Source organism: Strigops habroptila, chromosome 4 (genome assembly GCF_004027225.2).
Source record: "Strigops habroptila isolate Jane chromosome 4, bStrHab1.2.pri, whole genome shotgun sequence".
Classification (NCBI taxonomy): domain Eukaryota; kingdom Metazoa; phylum Chordata; class Aves; order Psittaciformes; family Psittacidae; genus Strigops; species Strigops habroptila.
In genome coordinates, this window is record NC_046358.1 from 19,087,507 (window position 1) to 19,110,789 (window position 23,283).

Consider the following 23,283-nt stretch of genomic DNA (forward strand, 5'->3'; position numbering starts at 1 on the left):
GAATTTGCAAACCAAGTGGACTTTGCCTTTGGGAAGCTTTGCATGGAAAATGTGAAATCAGGCAGCTCAGACTGACATGATAAATGCTACCACAAGCAGAGGAGCAATTGCTTTGTACTGTTAGCAAGGCAAAATTATAGATGGAGCAATACACACACATCTAGTTTCAAGTATGTCATCCTTTAAATGAGGCTTTGTTCATTCAATGATGCTGGAGACAAATATCTTGAGATGTGAATCTCAGTCTATAAGATGAACTCACAATGTTAGATAAAGCTTTCTGTTCAAGGTGACAACCCACACTGATCACCCTAATGCTAAGTAAAAGGAAGTCTGAATACAAGAAGAATGGAGAAACACAATTAATAAAATACTTTCATACATTAAAAGAAAAAATGCTCCACACAAATTAGTAATATATATGCATTCCTAAAGTGCTGCAAATGGTTACAACTTAATAGAAATATTCTTAGCAAGGGGATTAAAATTAGAACAGGATAGACACATGAAATAACAGCCAATTCCTGACAACAAGATCCTGTCAACAAACAACGGAAGAAAGGAACTTAGATTATCAGTGGAGAGGTTTTTCTATATAGGAAGCACATGCATTGCACTTTTTCTCTGGGCCTCATTTTCTTGGTGGTTTTAGCAGTCTTACCTTTGCAGAATCCTAGAATTATTAAGGTTGGAAAAGACCTTAAGGAAAAGGATCATCAAAACCAACAGCAAATGGTCTAGGCAATTCCAAGACAGAGAAAACAGTGTCATGTGCAAAAGCTCAGCAGCAGTTTGACAAAAGAAAAGCTGAGAATCAATTTATAGGTATGAACTTAAACACAGAGGCAGAAGTTAGAAACTCTAGAATTTTCCTCATCCTAACTTCCAGAAGAATTAGGGAGGAGAAGAAATATAAGTTTGGATAAGACAGCAGGTAGCACAGTTTATGACTTCTGAAGAACATTGCCAACGCAGAAGAAACCTATTCACTAACAAGAGCAAGTTTAAACAGAACAGTAGAAACATGCTGAAAATGCTACCAAAGAGACTTTAACTAACATAGACTTTGTGCTGGTTTCACGACAGAAGATAAGGACAAACACACCCACGTGCCAAATAAATATCACCAAGTTTACAAGTATTTGAGAAGAATATGCTCAATTTCCTAGCAGAAAGTTTGGAAAAGAAGAAAGGTGGTTCTCTGAGCAAATTCCAAACAAAAAAGTTACGATATTTGTTGTTCCATTAAGTTACTGCAAGCTTTTAAAAAAATGTTCCTTCATTCAGATATTGCAAGGCATAAAGGTGTTTAGATGTTTAGCAAGCCTGGTTTTTGACTACACACAGACCCCTGTTAATGGATTGTTGAATCACTAAGTTATTTCCCCTTCTGCCATGCCGGGAAGACCAGTGTGGGGGAACTCCTCTTAGAATAAAGGGACTGTATCACACACACCTAATATGCTGCTAATGCAAGTGGGAAAAAGCATTGTTATTCCTTTCTGTTTCCCTGTATTTGGAAGGAAAAGTAATTTGGCATTTCACATTAGTAAACGAAGTATGTTTTTAAGCTCTACTTGGAAATCATGATCCAACCATAAGAGTCAGAAAATAATCAAAATTATCTAGAGAGCACCTCAGTGACTGATTGATATGCTGTAGAGAGCAATGATTATTGCCATTGTTAAAGCATCAAGATGTAATGGATGAAAATAAAGAAAAAGCATACACTGCAACATCTCACTGAGGAGTGTAACTTTTTACCTTCCAGTCATGACAAGTGTTTTAAAAACACTTTTTCTTTCCCTGCCTAAAAGTTTAACTACAGTCACCCGGCACATCTGCAAGCTGCGTGACTTCGTAGAATCATAGAATAGTTAGGGTTGGAAAGGACCTTAAGATCATCTAGTTCCAACCCCCCTGCCATGGGCAGGGACACCTCGCACTAAACCATGTCACCCAAGACTCCGTCCAACCTGGCCTTGAACACTGCCAGGGATGGAGCATTCACAACTTCCTTGGGCAACCCATTCCGGTGCCACACTACCCTCACAGTAAAGAGCTTCTTCCTTATATCTAACCTGAACTTCCCCTGTTTAAGTTTGAACCTGTTACCCCTTGTCCTATCACTACAGTCCTTAATGAAGAGTCCCTCCCCAGCATCCTCGTAGGCCCCCTTCAGACTCTGGAAGGCTGCTATGAGGTCACCATGCAGCTTCTCTTCTCCAGGCTGAACAGCCCCAACTTTCTGAGCTTGTCTTCACATAGGAGGTGCTCCAGCCCCCTTATCATCCTCGTGGCCCTCCTCTGGACTTGCTCCAACAGCTCTATGTCCTTTTTATGTTGAGGGCTTCCACAGGCTGTGGCATACAGCTTGCACACAGAGCAACAATCTGGAGTGAATTCCTCCTGCAGGCCAAATGGGCATCAAATCCGCTCATCTGTGATAGTTGTAGCAGCACAGCAGGAGGTTCAAACACAATCATTTTCTTACTGTTGTCTTTAGGGGCAATAGAACTAGGAAACAGATGAGAGCTTTAAGGTACACGTTCTTCACCCTAAGAATCTCCCTAATCAGACAGTGTATCCACACGACAGCGAACTGGAGCAGGTAGCCCCACACATGGTTAGAGACCACCTCCTTGGGAGGTGCTCTTGGGACTGGAGCACTCCAGTATGCTCTGGAGATGACTAAGCTGCCAGGTCCTTCAGAACTGGCCATTGCTGCCTGGATGCCCACAAATCTCCTGCACCAAAGGATGCAGGGCAGTGGGGGATGTTCACTGGCTGCTTCTGAAAAACCACATGGCTGAAGATTTATCACTTTACACCTCCTAATACTCCTCTCTATTTTATGATCATGGTTTCTATGTAGAGATGCTATGTTTCCATAAAAACAATTAAGATTTTTTTGAAAGTAACAGATTAGTGATTTCCTACTAGTCATCAACAGTGGCAAGATCATTACCCTAAAGGAGAAGGAATTAGCAAGACCATTTACGTTATTCAGTATCTATCATGTTTCCTAATTACCTCTAGCTTTGCCACAGCAAGTGTTTGATGTGTGTGCTACACCTGGCAAACTGGAACATAAATCCAACATTTTATTAAAAATGGAAAAGGGTGACAAGGATTTGACCCAGAAGGTAGCTAGATTTGCTCACGGCATTTGTTGTCTGTCAGTTTTTTTAAAAAACTTAAACTATTGTATATTACAAAAAGAAAGAGAGAAAGAAAAAAAAAAACCACTGAGAAAAAAAATTTCTAAATTATAAATTTCTCATTCAGTGCCTGAAGATAATTCAATCTCACACAAGCCAAAGCTGTAGGATTGAAGAAGGCTTTTCCCTTCTCCCAGAATGTGTGTGAGACGATAGGTAAAAATCAGCTGAAGAATACTTTTCATTATTTATCTTCCTCATTTTCTAGAGACTCTCCCCACTATAACTTCTAGAATTGTTAATACCACACAATTGTCAGTATTTATCTCTCCAAAGCACAAGTTCTGCTACGTCCAAACATTGATTATTATGCTGAAAAACAGGACATAGATATCTCAGAATTAAGAGACATTTTTCCTTAATCTCTGTAAGTATTCCATCATAAAAGAGATACCAATCCATCACCTCAAAGACACCTCAAGATACATTCAACTGTTCTACAGAATGAACACAATTTAAAAAGCATAAGAGAATAATGCAAATAATTACGGCTTCAGACAAAATTTTAAGCAATATATAAATATAATATAGGTAACAAGACAAAGTTACTAAATAATTATAATTAAGCAAGTATTACCAGCCTATGTACCCAAAACCCTCTACTTACACACTCTAGATGCAATTAGTCAGAAGGACAAGAAAAATAATAGGAAAAAAGAACAAAATAAGTCCCAGAAACATTACTCCAGCAAATTCATTAAAGTTTCCTAATGCTTTTTAGAAAGTAATATATCTTTTCACTTTGAAAATAAACCTTTGATTTCTTTAATTAAAATCCTTTTGTTTAGAGGATGAAGGCAGAAATAAATTTCAGACTACTCTAAAATATAATTACACTGTCACATTCCTTTTCTCTTCATGTCTATTTTTATAAGGAATACAATTCATTTTTGCTGAATTATTGGTGTAAAGTAACACTACACTGTACAACATTTGCATTTAACAAAGTTAAATACATTCCTTTTGAATTCATATGATGCACCTATTTGTGAGAAACGGAACCTGAATTCTCAGCATTCCCTTATTTTAAGCTTATGTACAAGGAGATCCAAAGGATTATGTACAGTGATCAGCTTTAGCAAAGTAGATCACATCAGTTTAACTAATGTTAACAGAATTTTACACCCAGGGAAAATACTCTCCGCTCACTGTGAGACTCTTGCTTTATTTTGAAATGTAAAATGAACTGTGTAACAAAGCTAAATATGTAGCAATGCTTTCTTACTCATTTTTTAAACAAAATCCCTTCTCTTAAACTACAACACTCTTTAAAATGACACTTTACAGCCTTAGTCTCTCCCTTTCCACAGATCTATTCCTTTAAGTTTCAATCCCAAGAACTCTTCCTTTAAGGTATAATCTACGAATCTGTAGTGTCACAGTCATTGTTCCCATGGTAATAAATATAGTGTTCTTGACATTAATTTAAGATCTCACCAAGGGATAAAGCAAAAGGAAACACAGAGCTTTTTTTTTTTTTCTTTACAGCCTTATTTCTGAACAGTTACTCACAATAAGGGAATTACAGCTCTTGCTTTTTGTGTTTCCATGTCAAATTATTTTTTTTTTTTCTTTTTTAAAACTTCTGTACACACGTGGGAAATGAAAATGCATCATGCTGAGACGAATGAACCCCCGAGAAGGTTCAGCTACCAAGAAACACAGTAGTTACTTGCTGCTAAACAAGAAAGATCATCCATAGATCATCCATAAATTTAGACTCTCGATTTCATTGATTTCTCCTCTTAGTTAGGTCATCATCAGCTACAAGAGCAGTAGTCCATATGGATCTATACAATTGGCAGAAAACTTATTTACTTAAGCTCCAGTGTGGCAGGTTTGGCTTCCCTTCTGCCTATTCAGAGAGCACAGTGTAGAGCAACAGATGATGTGCTCTTGATCCTGGGTTTTTCCAGCTGCTGTCCCATCATCTGGACTGCTTCAAACATTAACCCACCACAGCCTTCCCAGGGCTGTCAAAGTTTTGAAATATTAACCCAAACAGGAAAAGCGTGAATGTTTGCCCTGTTCACATTAGACCTGCTTGGGGAATTCTTATGGAAGTGCTACCATAACGGCCTCTGCCAATCCACATACCTACATTTAAAGTATTGTTGCACTATAGAACCACCTGCTACTCTCTGCTGACTCCAAACAGAGAATAGTCAGGTGACCAGGCTTAAGATATGTGCAGCCTACAAGTCAGAAGTAGATGTACATCTCATGCCTTAGCCCTGTGCAGACAACATAAGGCCCACCCACTGCAGAAGGAACGTGGGTAGTCTCATAAATAGCACCAATCTTTTATTATCAATTGCACTAAAACTGTTGCCAGAACACACTATTTTTCATACTGACAATGACTGCTGAAGTTAAATAGGAGCCCTATGAATAAACACACAGCTGTTAAAACAGGAACAGCACCTGCAACACCCTGAGCTTTTTTATCCATTCAATAGCTGTTGTGCCCATGCATAGAGTTCATCTACTGATGATCTACACACTGCTTATGGTTTGCAATATGAGTAAATGTGCAGAATGGGAACATGTTTTTGCAAATACAATTTCTTTACAGCTTAAAATTTAGGCTGTGAATCTGCTGTTCGCAATGCCTTTATAAAGCCAGTTAAGAAGAGCAACAAGAAAGTGTCAGAATTTTTCAGTAGCAGCACCACTTTGAACACAGTGCATGCTGCTGTGGACTGTTAATACTAAAACAAAAAAAAAAAAAAAAAAAAAAAAAAAAAAAATATCAAGAAAACATATCCCTTGAATTCTAAGCTCATGAAAAGCTTTCATAACTATTAGATTCAGTAAAAAAATCCAGATAAAATGGAATACAAACAACATTGTATGGAAAGGAAAAAAGAATGAATCTTTACTTCTTTCACTCAAAGGACTTAATTTGCCAGAGCAAAAGTCATTTTTATAACACAAATCAGTACCTAGCAGTCTTGAACTTTTGTCTGGTGTGCAGTTATCTAAGGAGCTATTGAAAAAAAAAAATCCAATTTCAGAAGTTACATATAAAAAACCCCAAAAAACCCAGGTCTGATTTGGTGTTTGGTGGAGGGTTTATTTTGTTTTGTTTTTCAGAGAGACTGGCACAGAGAAGTCAAATGTAAAAAGAAAAGACTTAAAAGAACTAAAGAAATAGTAAATACTTTTCAGCAAAGTTTTAAGGAAGTGAGTAGTACTGACCTGGTCACAGGTAGAACAGGCTCCATCGGTCTTGCTTCACACCATGGACTCTTTGGCTGCTCTGCGTACAGAAGTGATGACTGACAGTGCAGTGTCAGAGGGGAGAGATGGCTGGGAGCAGACCATAACACATTGGGGCTTGATGTTTGCCTCACAGATGCAGTCTCTGAATCGCCAAAATTGCTGGTAATGTTGTAATTCATCACAGCAGGACTGCAGAATGCCATTGCAGAATATTCATGTCTGGTTTCCGTGTAAGATGAGGGAATATAGACTGGACTGTGTTCTGCTGTCAGCGTGGACTGATTACAGCTGTAGGGAACTGGAGATACGATACTAGTAGGTGAGTTTTTAATTTCTGTTTTATTGCATCCAATATCCTGAAGTGGCAGCAATTGAGAAAAATCCTTGTGAGAAGACGCACACAGGGACATTTTGAAGCAAGACTGAAGACTGTTGTTTAAATATTCATCCTAAGGTGGGAAGGTATAAAGATTTGAATTAAAAAGTAAGAAAATTCTGTATTATTAAGTCTTTTCTATAAAAGGAAAAAAAAAGGAATCATTAAATGAGAAAATATAAAAATATCCTGTTAAAACAGATTACATACCAAATGCGCTTAAACAGTCAATGTGTACAAATTCACTATCTTTAAGAAAAAGAAAGTTTTCTAGAGCTTCCCTAAAAATAAAGGCTAAGATGCATGTTGAGTTCAGACTCCCTTCTAAAATGAAAACAAAACAAAATTAATCACTTGAAGTGTGAAACAAAGATGCAGGTGACAACTTGGATCTTAACACAAGTAGCTCGTTACAACCAGAGTAAAACTGCTCTACGTCAGAGGCAAAATTACCCTGTGGTCCACAACTATGGGGTGAGTACCCCAAGAAATCAATTCTCTTTATAAAAGCTCACTACCTCCTGCTCTCACTATAAGTGTACTACTTCAGCCTTCCCTTTATTAACACAAACATGCAACAGCAGATATTTTGAAAACACACAAACACACACACATATCTTCTTTACCTTCGAAACCCAGAACTCCACTGCACATTCCTCACCACAAAGGAGGAAGACATGTAATGGATATCAGTAAGCAATGCAACTTCATCACTGAGGGGTCCCTGGATACGGCACCTCTGAACAGAGCCATTATAAATGTAGAAATCACAAAATGCAGATTTCCAAAGCTGACAAAACAGAACTTGAGCGATTTCATGAGGTCTGAAAGTTTTATAATTTCCTGCCACTCTCCATCTCCATCTCAACTACTCTCCATCCTTCCTCCCATCTGAATCAACTATCAAAACAGACACCTTAATTTGCCCACAGCAAATAAGATTTGCCAGATTTAGGTATACCCAAATCATTTAAGGGAGAAAAAAAAAATAAAAGAAAGAAAAGAAAAAAGCCAACAAAAAGCATCGTCCTAATACATAATCCCTGTCCTGGAAGCGTTAGTTTTACAGTAGCATTTAAAAATATTTTTTTATTTTTCAGTAAGGGTTTCATCTGCAGTTCATTTCAGCTTTGAAGACAGACATGCAGCCCTCCTAGAGCTTGCAATCCAAAATAATTCTGTTTCCAAAACAGCAAATTCCAGCCCCCAGAACCGATATTGTAGTGTACTTTTACAGATGGTAGTAAGATCTTAACAAGAAAAGTCACAGGATAATTTAAAAGTCACCCACAGCTTTTCTGTTCCAGAAGTGGCCAATGTATTGGTGCTAAATACTCTTACCTTTTTCCACCTCACATGACCATAAAGCAAGATGAGGAAGATTAAACCACAGGTTTGCTGAAAGTACCAGCAATCTCCCTGTCCCAAAATTTTTCAGCTAGATGGCATTTCTAGTATGCCATCTTGGGGTATTGATACATTTTTCTCCTCTAAGGCCAGGACTGAGGGTAGAAGCATTAACAAAAAATATAAGAAATAGTATTTTTGAATCAAATGTATAGTTTACAGTCCATCCTTCCTTCTTACTTTGCACTCTGTTGATGAAACTGAACATATCTGTAGAAATAACCAGGAACTCATTTAAATCATATGAGGCACTTCAGACCCAGCTGCTGTTTTTTCCTATGTGGGAAACAGGAAAATGAGATATCTCAGCAGCTGTTTATGTCCAGCAGTTGTTGGACTGGAACTCCGATGCAAAGGAGGAGAATTTGACCTCACTCCTCATACAATTTGCATGCTTCATTTGCTCCAGCCGGATGCTTCACAATCTCCTCTAAAAGAAACCATGCATCATTCAATTTTCACTGCAAAAAGCACTGAAAATCTCAAAGGTGCTTTCACTCCACCATAATGGTGGGGTAGCCCAAGTAATTTTTAAGCAGCAAATGACGGAACTAAGAAATGATCTTAAGACTATTTTCAGTGGTTACTATGAATGGGCCCAGTGAGCACACCGAGTTTAAAATGCATTTAAAGCTTCTGCATGGGTAAAGCTGTATACCATTTGCAATCTCAGAGGCTGTGCATATTCAAGTGTGTGTGGACACTCTGCAGGAGCATCTGGAGTGTCCAGCAAGAGCTGACTGTGTGAACTGCATCCCTCTGCCCCCCTTGAAAGGGCATACGGTGCAGGGTAACCCCAAGCCCTTCAGAGGGAAGGACCTGAGGGGAATTACAACATCTCTGTTCTAGTTGGCTAGAGATATTCCTGTGATACTACAAAAATTCTTGCGGCAGGCAACTGGTTGTGTATTTTCCTCTCAGACATTTGCAAAATACATGCATGTAAGCTGTAGAAGCAGAGAGAACACAGAGCTGGCACTGCACAATTCTATGAACTGAAATCAGCTGAGATTGAAGTCATATTTTTCTGCAGAGGTAATCCACTAGTGTGGTATGCAGAATAACTGCGCATTTAGCAGGACTGCGTATTTAGTCTCCAACACACGACACAAAGTATTTAGAAACATACACAGAAGTTACGAGAAGCAAGAGTGGAGCTTGTATTGGAGGGAGGAGACCAGGTGAGCATGAAAAGTCAGTACAGCCTTCCTCAAAAACAGGCTGATCAGGCTGATCATGCATGAGTTATCTACAAAAGAATGGACTCTGGGTTACAGGAGATTAAAGAAAACTGTTCTCATGGTCTTCAGCAGACTGCAATATAGTGAAAAAATAACAGCATTAGCTTAAGATAATTAACTTGGGTAGAAGAAATAGTTTAGCCACAGTAAACCATGGATCTACATGAGATCATGTTGTTCACATTTCCTTATACCCAGACAATTTAGAATGGGAAACCCAGAGCCTCACAAATAAAGTGAGACGGCTGAATTTATCCACTATTACTCAGAAGGTCCTAAAAATTGACTGATGGACTGTGAAGTTCTACGCCTTAAGAAGGACTGCAGATTGAGGTAACCAGATCTTAATATTTAAGGCTGGAGAAAACAAACTCCGCCAACACCAATACCTCGGAAGAAAGCATGACCACATTTAAGCCAAGGATTACAGTAAGCAGTGCAACAGGCTAATAAATGTGTTCCATCCTGGTATACTGTCCTCATATTTTAAGCACCATTCATTAAACAGAAATTAACTTCTTCACAAAGTGAACTCCTGTCACAACACCCTCTTCTTCTCTGAAGAAAGATTTTTTAAAAGCAAGATTCAACTATAAAGTACACTATTTAGATCTACTCTATCAGCACTGCACTAGATCTGTAACAGACATAGAAACAAAACAGGTATCTGTTATTTTTATACTACAGTCTTCTGGGAGTCTGCAAATGTTTCAACCCACTTAAGTCAGTTTAGCTTAGCAGGACACTCAACAACCAAAATGCCATTATTAAGTAAATAGCCATTCTGTCCATTTCCTTGAGTAACACTTACCATTCACAAATCTAAGACACCATGGGCAGGGTTCACATCTGGCATAGTTAAAAACAGTTCCATTGGCTCTAGTATCCAGAGGCTGACACCGCTATCAAAAAAAAAAAACCCAGTGATGTTACCAACGTTCTCTACAAAAACAAAACAAACCAAAAAACTTTCTTGTCTTTAGCTCTACATACTGAACTCAATGCATCTTGAGAGTCACCATGCAAGACACACCAGATCAGGCACAAGAACTGGTTTAGATGTCATAGTCAAACAGATACATGGGTAAATAATTAAGCTGTCTGACCTATTTGAACAAACTCAAAAGCTAGTTATTGCACATTAGCTACACCAAGTATCTTTTTAAAAGCCTTGAATTAAATAACTAATTTAGGTTTTTTAATTTTGGAAAGGGGAAAAAAATAGGTAGAGAGGACAGGCTGTCATGTTTTAGAGCCTGCTTGGAAATATATAAATATGATAACTTTTCCTAGAAAAATGCAACACTGAAAAAAAAGCAAGAGAATGATGGATGTTCTCAGGCACCCTTCCATCAACGTACACTACAACATGCTTTGAATTTTCTAGGCAAGTCCTGTATTTTGAGTAAAGACTTTTTTGCGACAGAGAATTAAAATGACCTTTTCCTCTCTTAGGCTTAGATTAAAGTGCAATCATTCTTTCTTTCATTTTACCATGCACTCTAATGCCCTATAGCTTAAGCCCCTCAGTCATCTTGCAGAGCATTCTATTAATATTCTGCTAAGTTACATTTTACACAACTCTTTGCAACAATGAACTGAATCATTTTCTCATTTGATCATTAAAGGAAAGTCATTCCTGATGCATAACATGGCACATGTGCTTCAAATTCTGTGAAAAACTTATTAAACACAGCAGTGCCACATACTGCCAACAGAAGGCATATAACTAAACAAGTTTATTATTACCTAAGAAGGACTAGATGCAACAAATAGGTGACAGATAAGGAAGCAAAACGAAAATAAAGCTATGTGTCCAGACCTCAGATATTGTACTCATTCCAGCAAAATGAATAGCCTGTTCTCAATGGCCAAAGGTCAAAAGACCTCCTCTGAAGAAAATGCATCAAGAGAAGGCTCTGGGGAGACCTTGGAGCCACATTCCAGTATCTAAAGCAGCCTACAAGAAATCCAGAGAGGGACTTTTTACAAGAGCGACTGCCATGGTATGAGGGGGAATGACTTTAAATTGGAAGAGGGTAGATGTAGATCAGATATTAGGAAGAAATTCTTTACTGTGAGGGTGGTGAGACACTGGAACAGGTTGCCAAGAGAAGCTGTGGATTCCCCATCCCTGGTAGTGTTCAAGACCAGGCTGGATGGGGCTTTGAGCAACCTGCTTTAGTGGAAGGTGTCCCTGTCCGTGGCAGGGGGGTGGAACTAGATGATCTTTAAGGTCCCTTTCAAGCCATTCTATGATTCTATGAAATATTGCAGATTAAAAGCACACAGGCAAGAATACTTCGAAACACTTAAGCAAAATGAGCACTCTCATTGGCCTTTCTTAGTCCTATTGAGGACACTGGCAACTTCTTGGTTATTTTAAATATTTATAAATATATATCAGGGCTCAATACATGACATACGCAGAGGCACCAAGGGAACTTGGCTTGTACCACCAGAGTACAAACTGCAGGAGGGTCTAACTGCAAGTGGAGATAGAAAGACAACAAAGCCAGACTCTTCAGAAAAAGTGCACAAGCCAGGACAAGAGCTTACAGTCACAAGTCAGCATAAGGGAAATTCCAGTTGGATATATGAAAAAATTCTCCGCAGTGAAAGTTAAGTACAGGAACAGGATACTCAGAAAGGCTGTGAAAACTCCATCTTTGGAGATATTAAAAAAACCCAACTAGACTGAAAAAGGCCCTGAGCAACCTGACCTCACTTTGAGCAGGATACTGGAATACTTGCTCTCCAAATGTCCCTTTCCGACTTCTCACTACTGGAAACAATCATAACAGAGGAAATTCCATTTTACCTGTACTGGAAAAAGTGAAGCGTATCAAAGGATCCTGAACACTGGCCACCTTGTCATCTTTGTTCAACAAGGTAAGAGCCATGGGTCCTGTCGAAAGACAACCAGCATTTAACACTTCATGGTACATGACAATAGCTGTCTTGCATATACTGTAATGGGATTAGTTCACTAGAAGGTAAGCATAGCACTGGAAAAGATTTTTAGATCTGAGTTCAAACTAGAGTTAAGATTGCAGTGGTTTTTAGCATTTCAATTTGTAGACCTATCAGACCTGAGAATGGATTTAACCTATGATTTGCATTTTTAGCTACGTTTCGTAGACTAGGGATTCAGATACCACAAATGGCAAGTCACTGTCCAGATAAAGCATACAAATACAAGCTGAGAAACTTCAGCTCCTTTACTCTCCATGTCATTATTTCAAAGTACAGCATGGACATGCAATATGTATTTGATCGAAAAGAATATTTGAATTTCAGTGTGAAAATCTTAGCATGTTTCATTAGAAAATAAATATTTATTACAACTATTACACAAGTAACAATTACAAGGATCTGAGGATTCTGCAATCATGCTTCAATCCACAGAAGTATCATGGAATAAGCCAGTATATAGAATTCCTTCTTTTCCAACAAAAACTTTTAATAGTAAAGAAAGCATCTCCCTCTGATGCAAGGAAGGGCAGGGATCCAGGAGGAATTATCACCTTCAGCCACTATTTCTCCCTTACTGACTGTACCCTAGAATATGCATATAGGAGCCTTCCAGCCTTCCTCCACACCATTACTTTCTAGTCATTAGCAAAGATTGTATTCATAGAATCATCATAGAATGGTTTGAGTTGGAAGGGACCTTAAAGATCCTCTAGTTCTACCCACTAGAGCAGGTTGCTCAAAGCCCTATCCAACAAGGCCTTGAACACTTCCAGGGATGGGGCAGCCACAGCTTCTCGTGGCAACCTGTTCCAGTGTCTCACCACCCTTATAGTGAAGAAATTCTTCCTAATACCTAACCTAAATCTATCCTTTTCCAGTTTAAAGCCATTACCCTTTGTCTTATCTCTACAGGCCGTTGTAAAATGTCCCTCTCTGGATTTCTTATAGGCTCCCTTTAGGTACTGGAAGCTGCTCTAAGGTCTCCCTGAAGCCTTCTCCAGCTTGAACAACTCCAGCTCTCTCAGCCTGTCTTCATATGAGAGGTTCTTCAGCCCTCTGATCATCTTTGTGACCCTCCTCTGGACTCGCTCCAACAGGTCCATGTCCCTCTTACGTTGAGGGCCCCAGAGCTGAACACAAAACTCCAGACGGGGTCTCATGAGAGTGGAGTAGGGGGGAGAATCACCTCTCTCAACCTCCTGGCCATTCTCCTTTTGATGCCAACAGTTGGCTTTCTGGGCTACTAGTGCACATTGACAGGTCATGTTGAGCTCCTGGTCAACCAACAGCCCCAAGTCGTCCTCGTCAGGGCTCCTCTCAATCCATTCTCCACCCAGCCTCTATCTGTGCTTGGGATTGGCCCGGCCCAGGCGCAGAACCTTGCACTTGTGCTTCTGGAACCTCATGAGGTTCACGTGGGCCCACCTCTCAAGCCTGTCATGCTTCCTCTGGATGACATCCCTTCTCTCTAGAGTATCAACCACACCACACAGCTTGGTGTCATCCACAGACTTGCTGAGGTTGCACCCAGTCCCACTGTCCATGCCACTGACAAAGACATGAAACAGCACTGATCCCAATATCAATCCCTGAAGAATACCATTTGCCAATCACATTGAGGGTCACCTTTAATTTGTATAACTCTGCTGAGAAACAGAGTACCCCACTCAATCATCAACCATCAAAAAGGACAAACGTATATAGACAAATAGCCTCATTTTGCCCAGGTGGACTTCCACACAGTTTGGAGGGTTACTGAATAACTGTCTCTTAGTTATTGGCATGGTGTAGACTTGAGCTGGCACAGGAGCTGAGATTCTTTGACTCAAGTCAAGTTCTTTTTGTTTACTCTTACAACAATTCAGCATCTCCTGTATTATAAATGAATAAATTGAAGTCTGGAAATACCACTGCATTTATTCCCTGTTCCCACAGCAGTTCCCCCATGCATGCCTGTGAGGATATACAGCAGGCACATACAGAGCAGTGCCAGCAGCAATGCACTCATGCCAGACAGAAATCTGAGAGAAAAGAGAGGGAGGAAAAAGGTCAATATGTGAAGAAAAACAAGTAAATCGGGTAATAGGAATAGAGCAGGAATTGAAATTTCCTATTGTCTCAGGCAGAGAGACCGTTTGTCTTGCTTTCTGAGGAAAGCAAAGTTGAGAGATTTTTCCTGGCAGCAGCTGTCCATCACTAGGTATAAAAACCTGTGATGAGATTAAGAGCCCTTTGGCCAGTGGACAATAAAGTAAGCTCATAACTGCCCCTAAAACCTAGACCCCATGGCAATCTATAGGCAACAAGATTATATAGGTGGGTAGACAAACAGGACATATACCCAAAATAACATGAACTCTTTTATTTCTGCAGCAAAAGCCATACCACCCGAGGATCTGACCTGCTATATCTTCAAAACACAGGGTGGGAGTTTCTGTTTGTCATGTATGTCAGCATACGCAGGATTTAATTTCTCCTGGCTAAGCAGACATGATGCATTGGCTGTTCCTTTGAGCATGCCATGCCTCAGGCTCCTCAAATGACCTCTTGCTTTATGAGGTTGAGAAGCAACAGTGATAACCACAGTTATCTTTGGCATAAGAAAACCTTCCCTGTAAACATGCTGCCAGGGAATCTTTTTTTTTTTTTTTTGTAAGATCTAGGTGTCCTGAAGAGTGGAGAAAAAGCAGCAGACTTTTTCCTGTCAGACCAATGTGCCATATCCCATACTCCATTATCTCCCCCCCAAATAAAATTACTGTTTTTCTCCCCAGACAGCCTCTTTACTATGCAATTTATTATGTTGTAGGATTAATTTACATAGCAAAAGAGTCTGTTTCACTAGTGGTCTTACTAAGCAACAAGCCCAAAGCCTCTTCAACTAACAGCACTTGTCAGCATTGTTTTCAAGACAACCTATTGTGTCTGTCCAAGAAAAACATGCCACATGCAAGATGCCTTTTCCATCATTGCCACTGAGGCAGCCACTGAAGCTGTTGAGTTGAACTGCACTTTGGGAGATACCAAGAGACTTGCTTCGTTTGTCTGACTATGACAGCAAGGAATGTCCAGTTCACATCTTGCTCTACTAAGTATCCAAACAACACACTTCATAAATATGAAGCTGCCTTACCTAATACATGGTTGCCATGCCTTTTACTGCATAAAGCAAACTTTTGTCTTTTAGTCATAAAGCCTGAATAAACAACTTTTTCTACAATCAGTTAGAAATGAAATCTATGTATGAATATGTATGAGATGCAGTACAGATTTAGCTGCTTTTCTGGTTTTAGCTATAAGTCAGTTTGTTTCCTTATTGGAATTTATGTAAAATACTATTTCACTTGTATTCATTTTGCAATGGATCTTCACATTAATAGAAAATTCAAGACTACATATTTTTGTCCCTGCTATTTTATTCTAGCTTCTTTAAAAAATTAGTAATTATGCCATAACTTTTCCCCCATCACCACTAATTCACTGAAATAACACAGAAACCAAAGTACTGCTTAATCTTGCTTTTCAAGCTATGAAACATTGTTACAGTACTGCATGAAATCCCGGATCAGATATGTTTAACATCATTCACAGGTAACAAAAGTTTGAGTATACATTTTAGTCCCTTAAACAATGAAAGCTGTTCTAGATTTATCTCATAATTAACCTGGGCATGAAAACATGCCTTTCACTGTGAGTAAAATCCTGTCTCAACTGAGTTAATCAGAATTCTGTTGTTGATTCACACAGGTGGACATTTATCTTATATATAAATTAAGACTAAACTTTAATGTTCTCCTAGTCTTACGCAAATGAAATGCTGAAATTATTCCGGGATTTCTGTTCTCTGAGCTTGGTATTTCCTGTCCTTGGAGGAACGGACCAGCAAACTCTTCTATGTGAATATTTCTTGCTGCCAGCAAAAGCATGTTGCAGATAACTGAAGAAGAGCACAATAACATAGTGGATATAAAATCTATTCAGCCCCCTGGATCAGCCCCTATTCCTTTTCCCTGTAAGTTCTTTACCACTCATACCTTTAAGTCAATATTCAAGAACCAGAACTAAAATTAAGAGTATTTAAAGATATCATATACTAACACAGATTTATAGTGGTTTTAAAAAATATATTTTAATCTGTTCTTTACCAGAATATCATCATAGATACTCTCAGTGGCTGAGTTATTGAAAGCAGTTCTGCAATTGCAGCATTTTAAGAACATCTCTAAAACTATGGAAACTATGGGTGTTTTCTTCCTGTGATATTTTAAGTTTATCAGGTTACCAACAAACAAATTTTTGTATTTCAACTTTTGCCAGCAATACCTGAAGCTCTGGTAACTGATTCTCATAAACCATACCTCTTAACAGATCAACTGTAATGAAGTATCAGATTTAATCTATCCCTCCAGGTCTTAGATTTTTATTGTTATTTCTCCTGTGAAAGTCCAAGGAAGCTGAGCTGTTCACACACACACACACACACACACACACACACACACACACAAAGCTATCAGTCTGAGAATGGAGACACTACAGCTGTCTTCCTCTAGCACTGTGTTACAGTCACTGTGTCTGCAAAATAGAAGTTACACCTTGTTTGAAAAGATATAGGGAATTTAAGAAAGAAATGCAAAAAGGAGGACAGTGATAGAGGGGTGATTCTATGTTTAAACTTCATTCACAAACATAAAGAGGAATTTTGATATAGTTCTGAAATAGCAAATACAAGTTCTAAAGCTTTAAATTAGGAATACAAAATGCATTTGTTGCTTCAGTAAAGGCATCATACTTTGGTCTTAGATTTCTCCCCGTCTTGGGGGGACAACAGATGAGCAAGGAATTTCAAACATACAGATGAGGAAACAGATTGCTGGTAATACTCAGCATATCAGAATCAAATGCTAAATGACTAAATGTTCAAAGGCAGTTTCTAATGCAGCTCACAACCGTATCAAAACTTTCTTTGTACATAAATGTTAACTGGGCATCATTCTCCATATGACAAGGCTGAACCCTTTCCACAAAAGAAATAGCACATTTACCAGCCATTCCAAGGTCTAAATTGCATAATTTGCTGCTTATCCCATCCTCTCTCCAGATTGAAATTTATTTTCTGTAATAAAACCTCACTTATAATACCGCCAAGACAAAAATACCGGATCATTCTTGTCATTGCTAGCCAAAAGTCTTAACTAGCATTCAGACAGAGGTTCTGATGGGTTTGATAAGGATTTACACACATGCTGTCCAATCTTTACCTATCATTAAATATATCTTTCAGCACTGCCAAAAGCAAACTTAAGAAATCAGCTTGTATCTTCTTGTCTAATTAGGAAGAGACTTTTCAAAACTCAAGTTCTCATTAAAAGAATGTAAACCTGAATGTGCAAAACCACTTAGGTAGACACAGCAACTGTAAGACCAAAACCTGAGACATTTATCAGTGTGGGACCTGGAATTGTAAAAGCCTGATCCAAAGTCCACTCGAGTCAATGAGGAGACTTCCAATAATTCCAATTTGTTTTGGATCAGGTCCTAAAAAATACTATGATGCTAAGCAGTGGCTTTTATCTTTAATTAGCATTTTCATTTGTGCAATTTTCCAAAAACCTCAAAAAATCCAACCCCTAAATGTACGTACAAAATACTCTTCCTGTATTTAATTCAGCAATCCTATTCTAATTAGATTCTTAAGACAAGTCCTAGAATATAGCAAACTTCCACAATTTTCTCTGAATCCTCAGAGAATTTTTAGAACATAAGCCTGCTGAAATACCATTTAATCTGCATAAACTGTCAGACTCTAAGAACAAATTTGCACTGGAACCAAAACAATAACTCTCTGAAATTTAACTATGGCATTTTACTTATAGAGGTTATTGTTCATAAATCCAGAGGCTATCAATTGCAGAGCTTTGGCAACATTTAAAATAACAAAGATTTCATTCAACAGAGCACGTACCTGATTGACACTGAATAGGGTTTCTGCTCTTTATAAATGTTCTGACAGCATTACATGTCAGCAAGGTTTTCACATAGCAATTCTGGATTTGTTTTCCTTCTTTCCTTCATCTCTGATTCTAAAGCAGCTGTGCCCACCACCACTTAGTCATCAGATCTCAAATATGAATCTTTTCAGAGCAACGTGATGCCCGCTCATCAGTGCAAGGTTACACAGATACTATCAGTGTTTCCTTTCCCTGTGAAGGCAAGACCTAAACAGAAGTTCCTCCTCCTCCTTTCTGACATAACATGCTTCTGAATTTGTTGTTCACTGCAGTTAAAGCTCTTACATGACTGAATCATTTTATAAGCCAAGCATTTTCATATTTAGAACAGAAATATGAATGATTAACTAACCAGCAATACTAGAAGCAAATACTGAGATTTTAAAAGCTAAATCAAACTTTTCATATCTTTGTCACAGAAAAAGCTGAAACATAATTAGCATTTTCTCTGAACCAGCAATGTACTCATTTTAGACATTTTGGGTAGCACAATGAATAAACTATTTTGGCACTGTTTTTAAACACCAGATGCATAAACACAAATCAGTAGGGATTTTTTTTTTTTTTTAATGTAACTACATTCTTCTTGAAACAAAGCAAATTAACTGCAAGCCATTAAGTTAATGTCTTTATTTTACCAAGTGTCATGGTTTAATCCCAGCTGGCAACTAAGCCCCACACGACCGCTTGCTCACATCCCCCTGCAGTGGGACTGGGGAGAGAAACAGAAGAGTAAAAGTGAGAAAACTCAAGGGTTGAGATAAAGACAGTTTCATAAGTAAGCAAAAGCTGTGCATGCAAGCAAAGCAAAACGAGGAATTCATTCAACACTTCCCATTGGCAGGCGGGTGTTCAGCCATCTCCAAGACAGCAGGGCTCCATCACATATAACCGTTACTTGGGAAGACGAAATGCCATCTCTCTGAACATCTCCCCATCTTCTTCTTCTTCCAGCTTTATATGCTGAGCATGACACCATATGGTATGGAATACCCCTTTGGTCAGTTGCGGTCAGCTCTCCTGGCTGTTTCCCCTCCCTACTTCTTGTGAATCCTCAGCCTTCCCACTGGTGGGGTGGGGTGGGGTGAGGAGCAGAAAAGGCCTTGACTCTGCTCAGCGATCACTAAAATATACCTGTGTTATCAATACTATTTCCAGTGCAAATCCAAAACATAGCCCCATACTAGCTACTGTGAAGAAAATTAACTCTACCCCTGCCAAAACCAGCATATAGTCCACCCCTTACTGCATACCATTTACGCAATACTCGGGTCCCACACTATCCAATACATCCTCATTACTCACCACCACCCTGCCCATCCTTTGATATACAGATATCATTCCTTTAGTCTATGGACCACCCTTATGAAATGTCTGTAAAATGTCCATCAATGTCTACAGAATGTCCATTGAGTTTATTTAGTTCATGATTTCAGGCTCCATCTCTTATGGTGGTCACTCAGGACAGGAGAGAGGACGTGCTGCATGGAGCTACTGTGCACCAAAGACAGCTCAGATCGGGTTACTGTTGCACTTACATTGCTTCTCGCAAGGCTTGTCTGCCATTGGTTCAGGTGGTTTTGCTATAGTAATTCCTATACCATGCAACTCAAATCATAGGTTACAGCAATTTAAAAGTATATCCATTGCAATCTCCATGCCTGGTCCCTTTGGACCACACCATAGGTTTCCACTTATCCGCAAACTGCAGCCCCTTCAGGTTGTACCTGCTCCAAGTGAAACCTTACCTATAAGCCAAAGTCCCTGCAGTACCTGCTGCAGCATAGACTTACCCATAGTGACAGTTGCTTTGAAGCGCACCTGTTCCAGTGTGGCCTCATCCATTGTCCACAACGCCTTCAGAGATACACCTGCGCCAGCACGGCCTTACCCACAGCCACAGTCCCTTCAAAGTAAACCTGCTCCAACATGGCCTTACCTATGGCTGCAGCCCCTCCAGGGGTGAACCTGCTCTGTCATGGGCTAATCCACAGCTACATGCTTTGAGCTACTCCAGCATGACTTCATGCATAGCTACTGATGCTTCAAGATGTACCTGCTGCAGCACGGACTCATCCACAGCCCTAAATGTTTCAAGGTGTACCTTCTCTAGCGTGGACTGATCCTTAGACTACAATCCCTGCAGAGGTATACCTGCTGCAGCACAGACATAATCACAGCCACAGTGCTTTGAGACCTACCTGCTCTGACATGGGCTTTTCCACAGCCACAGATGCTTCAGATTGTCCTACTGCCAAGTGGACTCATCCACAGGTCACAGTCCCTCCAATTCTAGTTCACACTGGAGTTCCAGCCTGACCAGTAGAGCAGCACAGAAACAGCAGCAATGTCCTGGATATCTGCCCATCCAGGCGCATGGCCATTGCTGTTAATAAAACGTTCCCAGGCACTGCAGAGTAAGACGATAAGCAGGACAGCAAGCAGCAAAGCAAAAAGCAGCCACTAACAAGCACTAGACTCTAATATACAGTTAGACAAGCAAGCCCTATGGCAAGCACAGAAGCCCCTGGATAATAGCTAAACACCAATAACAGCTATTTATTTGATCTAGCACATTCGAGTCAAATCTATCATTATCTTGACTCCTTCAAGCCCAACATTGGGTGCCAAAAAGGACTCTTCTGGTTTAACCCCAGCTGGCAACTAAGCCCCACATGACCGCTTGCTCACATCCCCCTGCAGTGGGACTGGGGAGAGAAACAGAAGAGTGAATTGAGAAAACTCAAGGGTTGAGATAAAGACAGTTTCATAAGTAAGCAAAAGCTGTGCATGCAAGCAAAGCAAAACAAGGAATTCATTCAACACTTCCCATTGGCAGGCGGGTGTTCAGCCATCTCCAAGACAGCAGGGCTCCATCACATATAACCGTTACTTGGGAAGACAAAACGCCATCTCTCTGAACATCTCCTCCTTCCTTCTTCTTCTTCCAGCTTTATATGCTGAGCATGACACCATATGGTACAGAATATCCCTTTGGACAGTTGCGGTCAGCTCTCCTGGCTGTTTCCCCTCCCTACTTCTTGTGAATCCTCAGCCTTCCCACTGGTGGGGTGGGGTGGGGTGAGGAGCAGAAAAGGCCTTGACTCTGCTCAGCGATAACTAAAACATTTCTGTATTATCACCACTGTTTCCAGCACAAATCCAAAACAGAGCCCAATACTAGCTACTGTGAAGAAAATTAACTCTACCCCAGACGAAACAAGCACACCAAGCTAACATTTATTACAAATAAAATTGAAGTCTTGCAGCAAGGTTCAGTTCTCAATTATACATTGGGATTGCTTTCAAAATTCTTGATTAGTTGCACAGCATTAAGGTAATTTACTCTAGAGAAGCTGACGTGCTTGCAAATTTTTCTTGGATAAAGCCTCATGTTATTCATTGCTACATTTTAGACCCCATAATACCTCAAAGTCTATGCAATGTTCTGAAATCTCATCTGAATTAGGAGATTTGACTGTTATCAACCCATGCAGCTGAAACAGTCCTGCCCCCTTCGCTGTCTTCAGCTTCTCTGCAACTGCAGCCAGGACCAAACCAAGGTAGTATTACTATCCACTAAGTCAGCCATTCCCATAATTACCTTACACTGATGCAATTTTTCCTCAGCATCAGATTTGCCTTTCTACCTTGTGTCTTCACCTTTCTTGAGCCTCTCCACCTTCTCTCATTACTATTTTGCAGGTCCAAACACAGCTGCTTTTAATCTGAAAATCTTTTTGTTTAACAGATAAAGCCTTTTGCAAGCTACAGAGGATTTAAATCCCTAGTGCCAGCACTGTCTAATGATTAATTCTTATACAGAGTTGAATCTGTCTCTATCCAACCCTATTTATGCCTGTGCTAACCCTCAGTCACTGTTTAAGGGCAAAGTCATGTTCCCTACCATCCTCAGTACTAATAGGATAGTGATGTAAAGGTTTACTGCTAAACACTACAGAAGTGCATCTTAGTTGTTCACACACATAAGAGCCGCTTTCCCCTCACATCCTGGCATAGATCTGAAACTACCTGTACCAGGCCCTGGTCCTGCAAGTCCTTTTACTCTAAATACCTGACCCTTGCCAAAGCTCCCTCTATTTTTAGCAACTGTCTTCCTGATCCTTTCTTAAGACAACAGTAGAGACTCTAATGCTAAAGGGCCCCTCATTTTCCACAAACGGATGGACAAAAACTTCCAGAACCAGGAAGAACAGAGGGGACGCTACCCATAGCCGTGAGCAGAAGTTGGATTTGTGAGGACATCAGTGGGGTCCTTACGCCTGTTTTCTCTCCACGAAATCCAGAGGAAATCAACTAGTAAAATAGACTCCTGCCTTTTTTTAGGTAAACCTACCAGAAACCACAGCAGTCCCTGCCATCAGTCACGTTACAGCACACCAGGTTCTGCAGAAAAAAATCTGTTCTGTATTTGACTGCCTTCAATAACTTCAAGATGTGTTGCCACAGGCATATCTAAGAACTAATGTACATGCTCCACCTGGCAGACAGGCCTGACTAAGATTAGAATAATACATGTGCAGCTCTGCAGAAGTGTCCACAAAATGCAGATATAGAGGGGAAAAAGGGAACAAGGACTACGGATATGAAATAAGCATTAGGAGCAGCATTAAGCAGTTACCTGTGAATTGTACCTTTCCTCTTCATTCAGATCTTCTCTCAGTTAGGAATCACAGCTACTTTGGGTAATATAAGCAAAAGCCTTCAATCAAGGGAAATTAAGATTGTATTAAGGATTTTGTGTTAGATAACCAGATGGAATAAAAAGCAACTAGATAAACAATCAGGAATAGGTTGTCAGTAGACAA

At 39.7% G+C, this 23,283-nt stretch overlaps 1 protein-coding gene across 3 annotated transcripts in view; it reads right to left on the reverse strand.

The window, feature by feature from the left end:
- ESR2 (estrogen receptor 2) overlaps nt 1-10,485 on the reverse strand; it is a 37,957-nt gene extending 27,472 nt beyond the window's left edge. For 2 of the 3 annotated variants that reach the window (XM_030484433.1, XM_030484435.1), the window contains exons 1-2: nt 10,282-10,485; nt 6,423-6,895 (exon numbers count right to left, since the gene is read on the reverse strand). In XM_030484433.1, the coding sequence (XP_030340293.1) occupies nt 6,423-6,895; nt 10,282-10,284 (476 nt within the window). In that variant the 5' untranslated portion in view covers nt 10,285-10,485. Of the gene's footprint in view, nt 1-6,422; nt 6,896-8,163; nt 8,277-10,281 lie in introns of those variants that run through there. The other variant, XM_030484434.1, reaches the window with a different exon arrangement.
- Nucleotides 10,486-23,283: the final 12,798 nt, after the last annotated feature.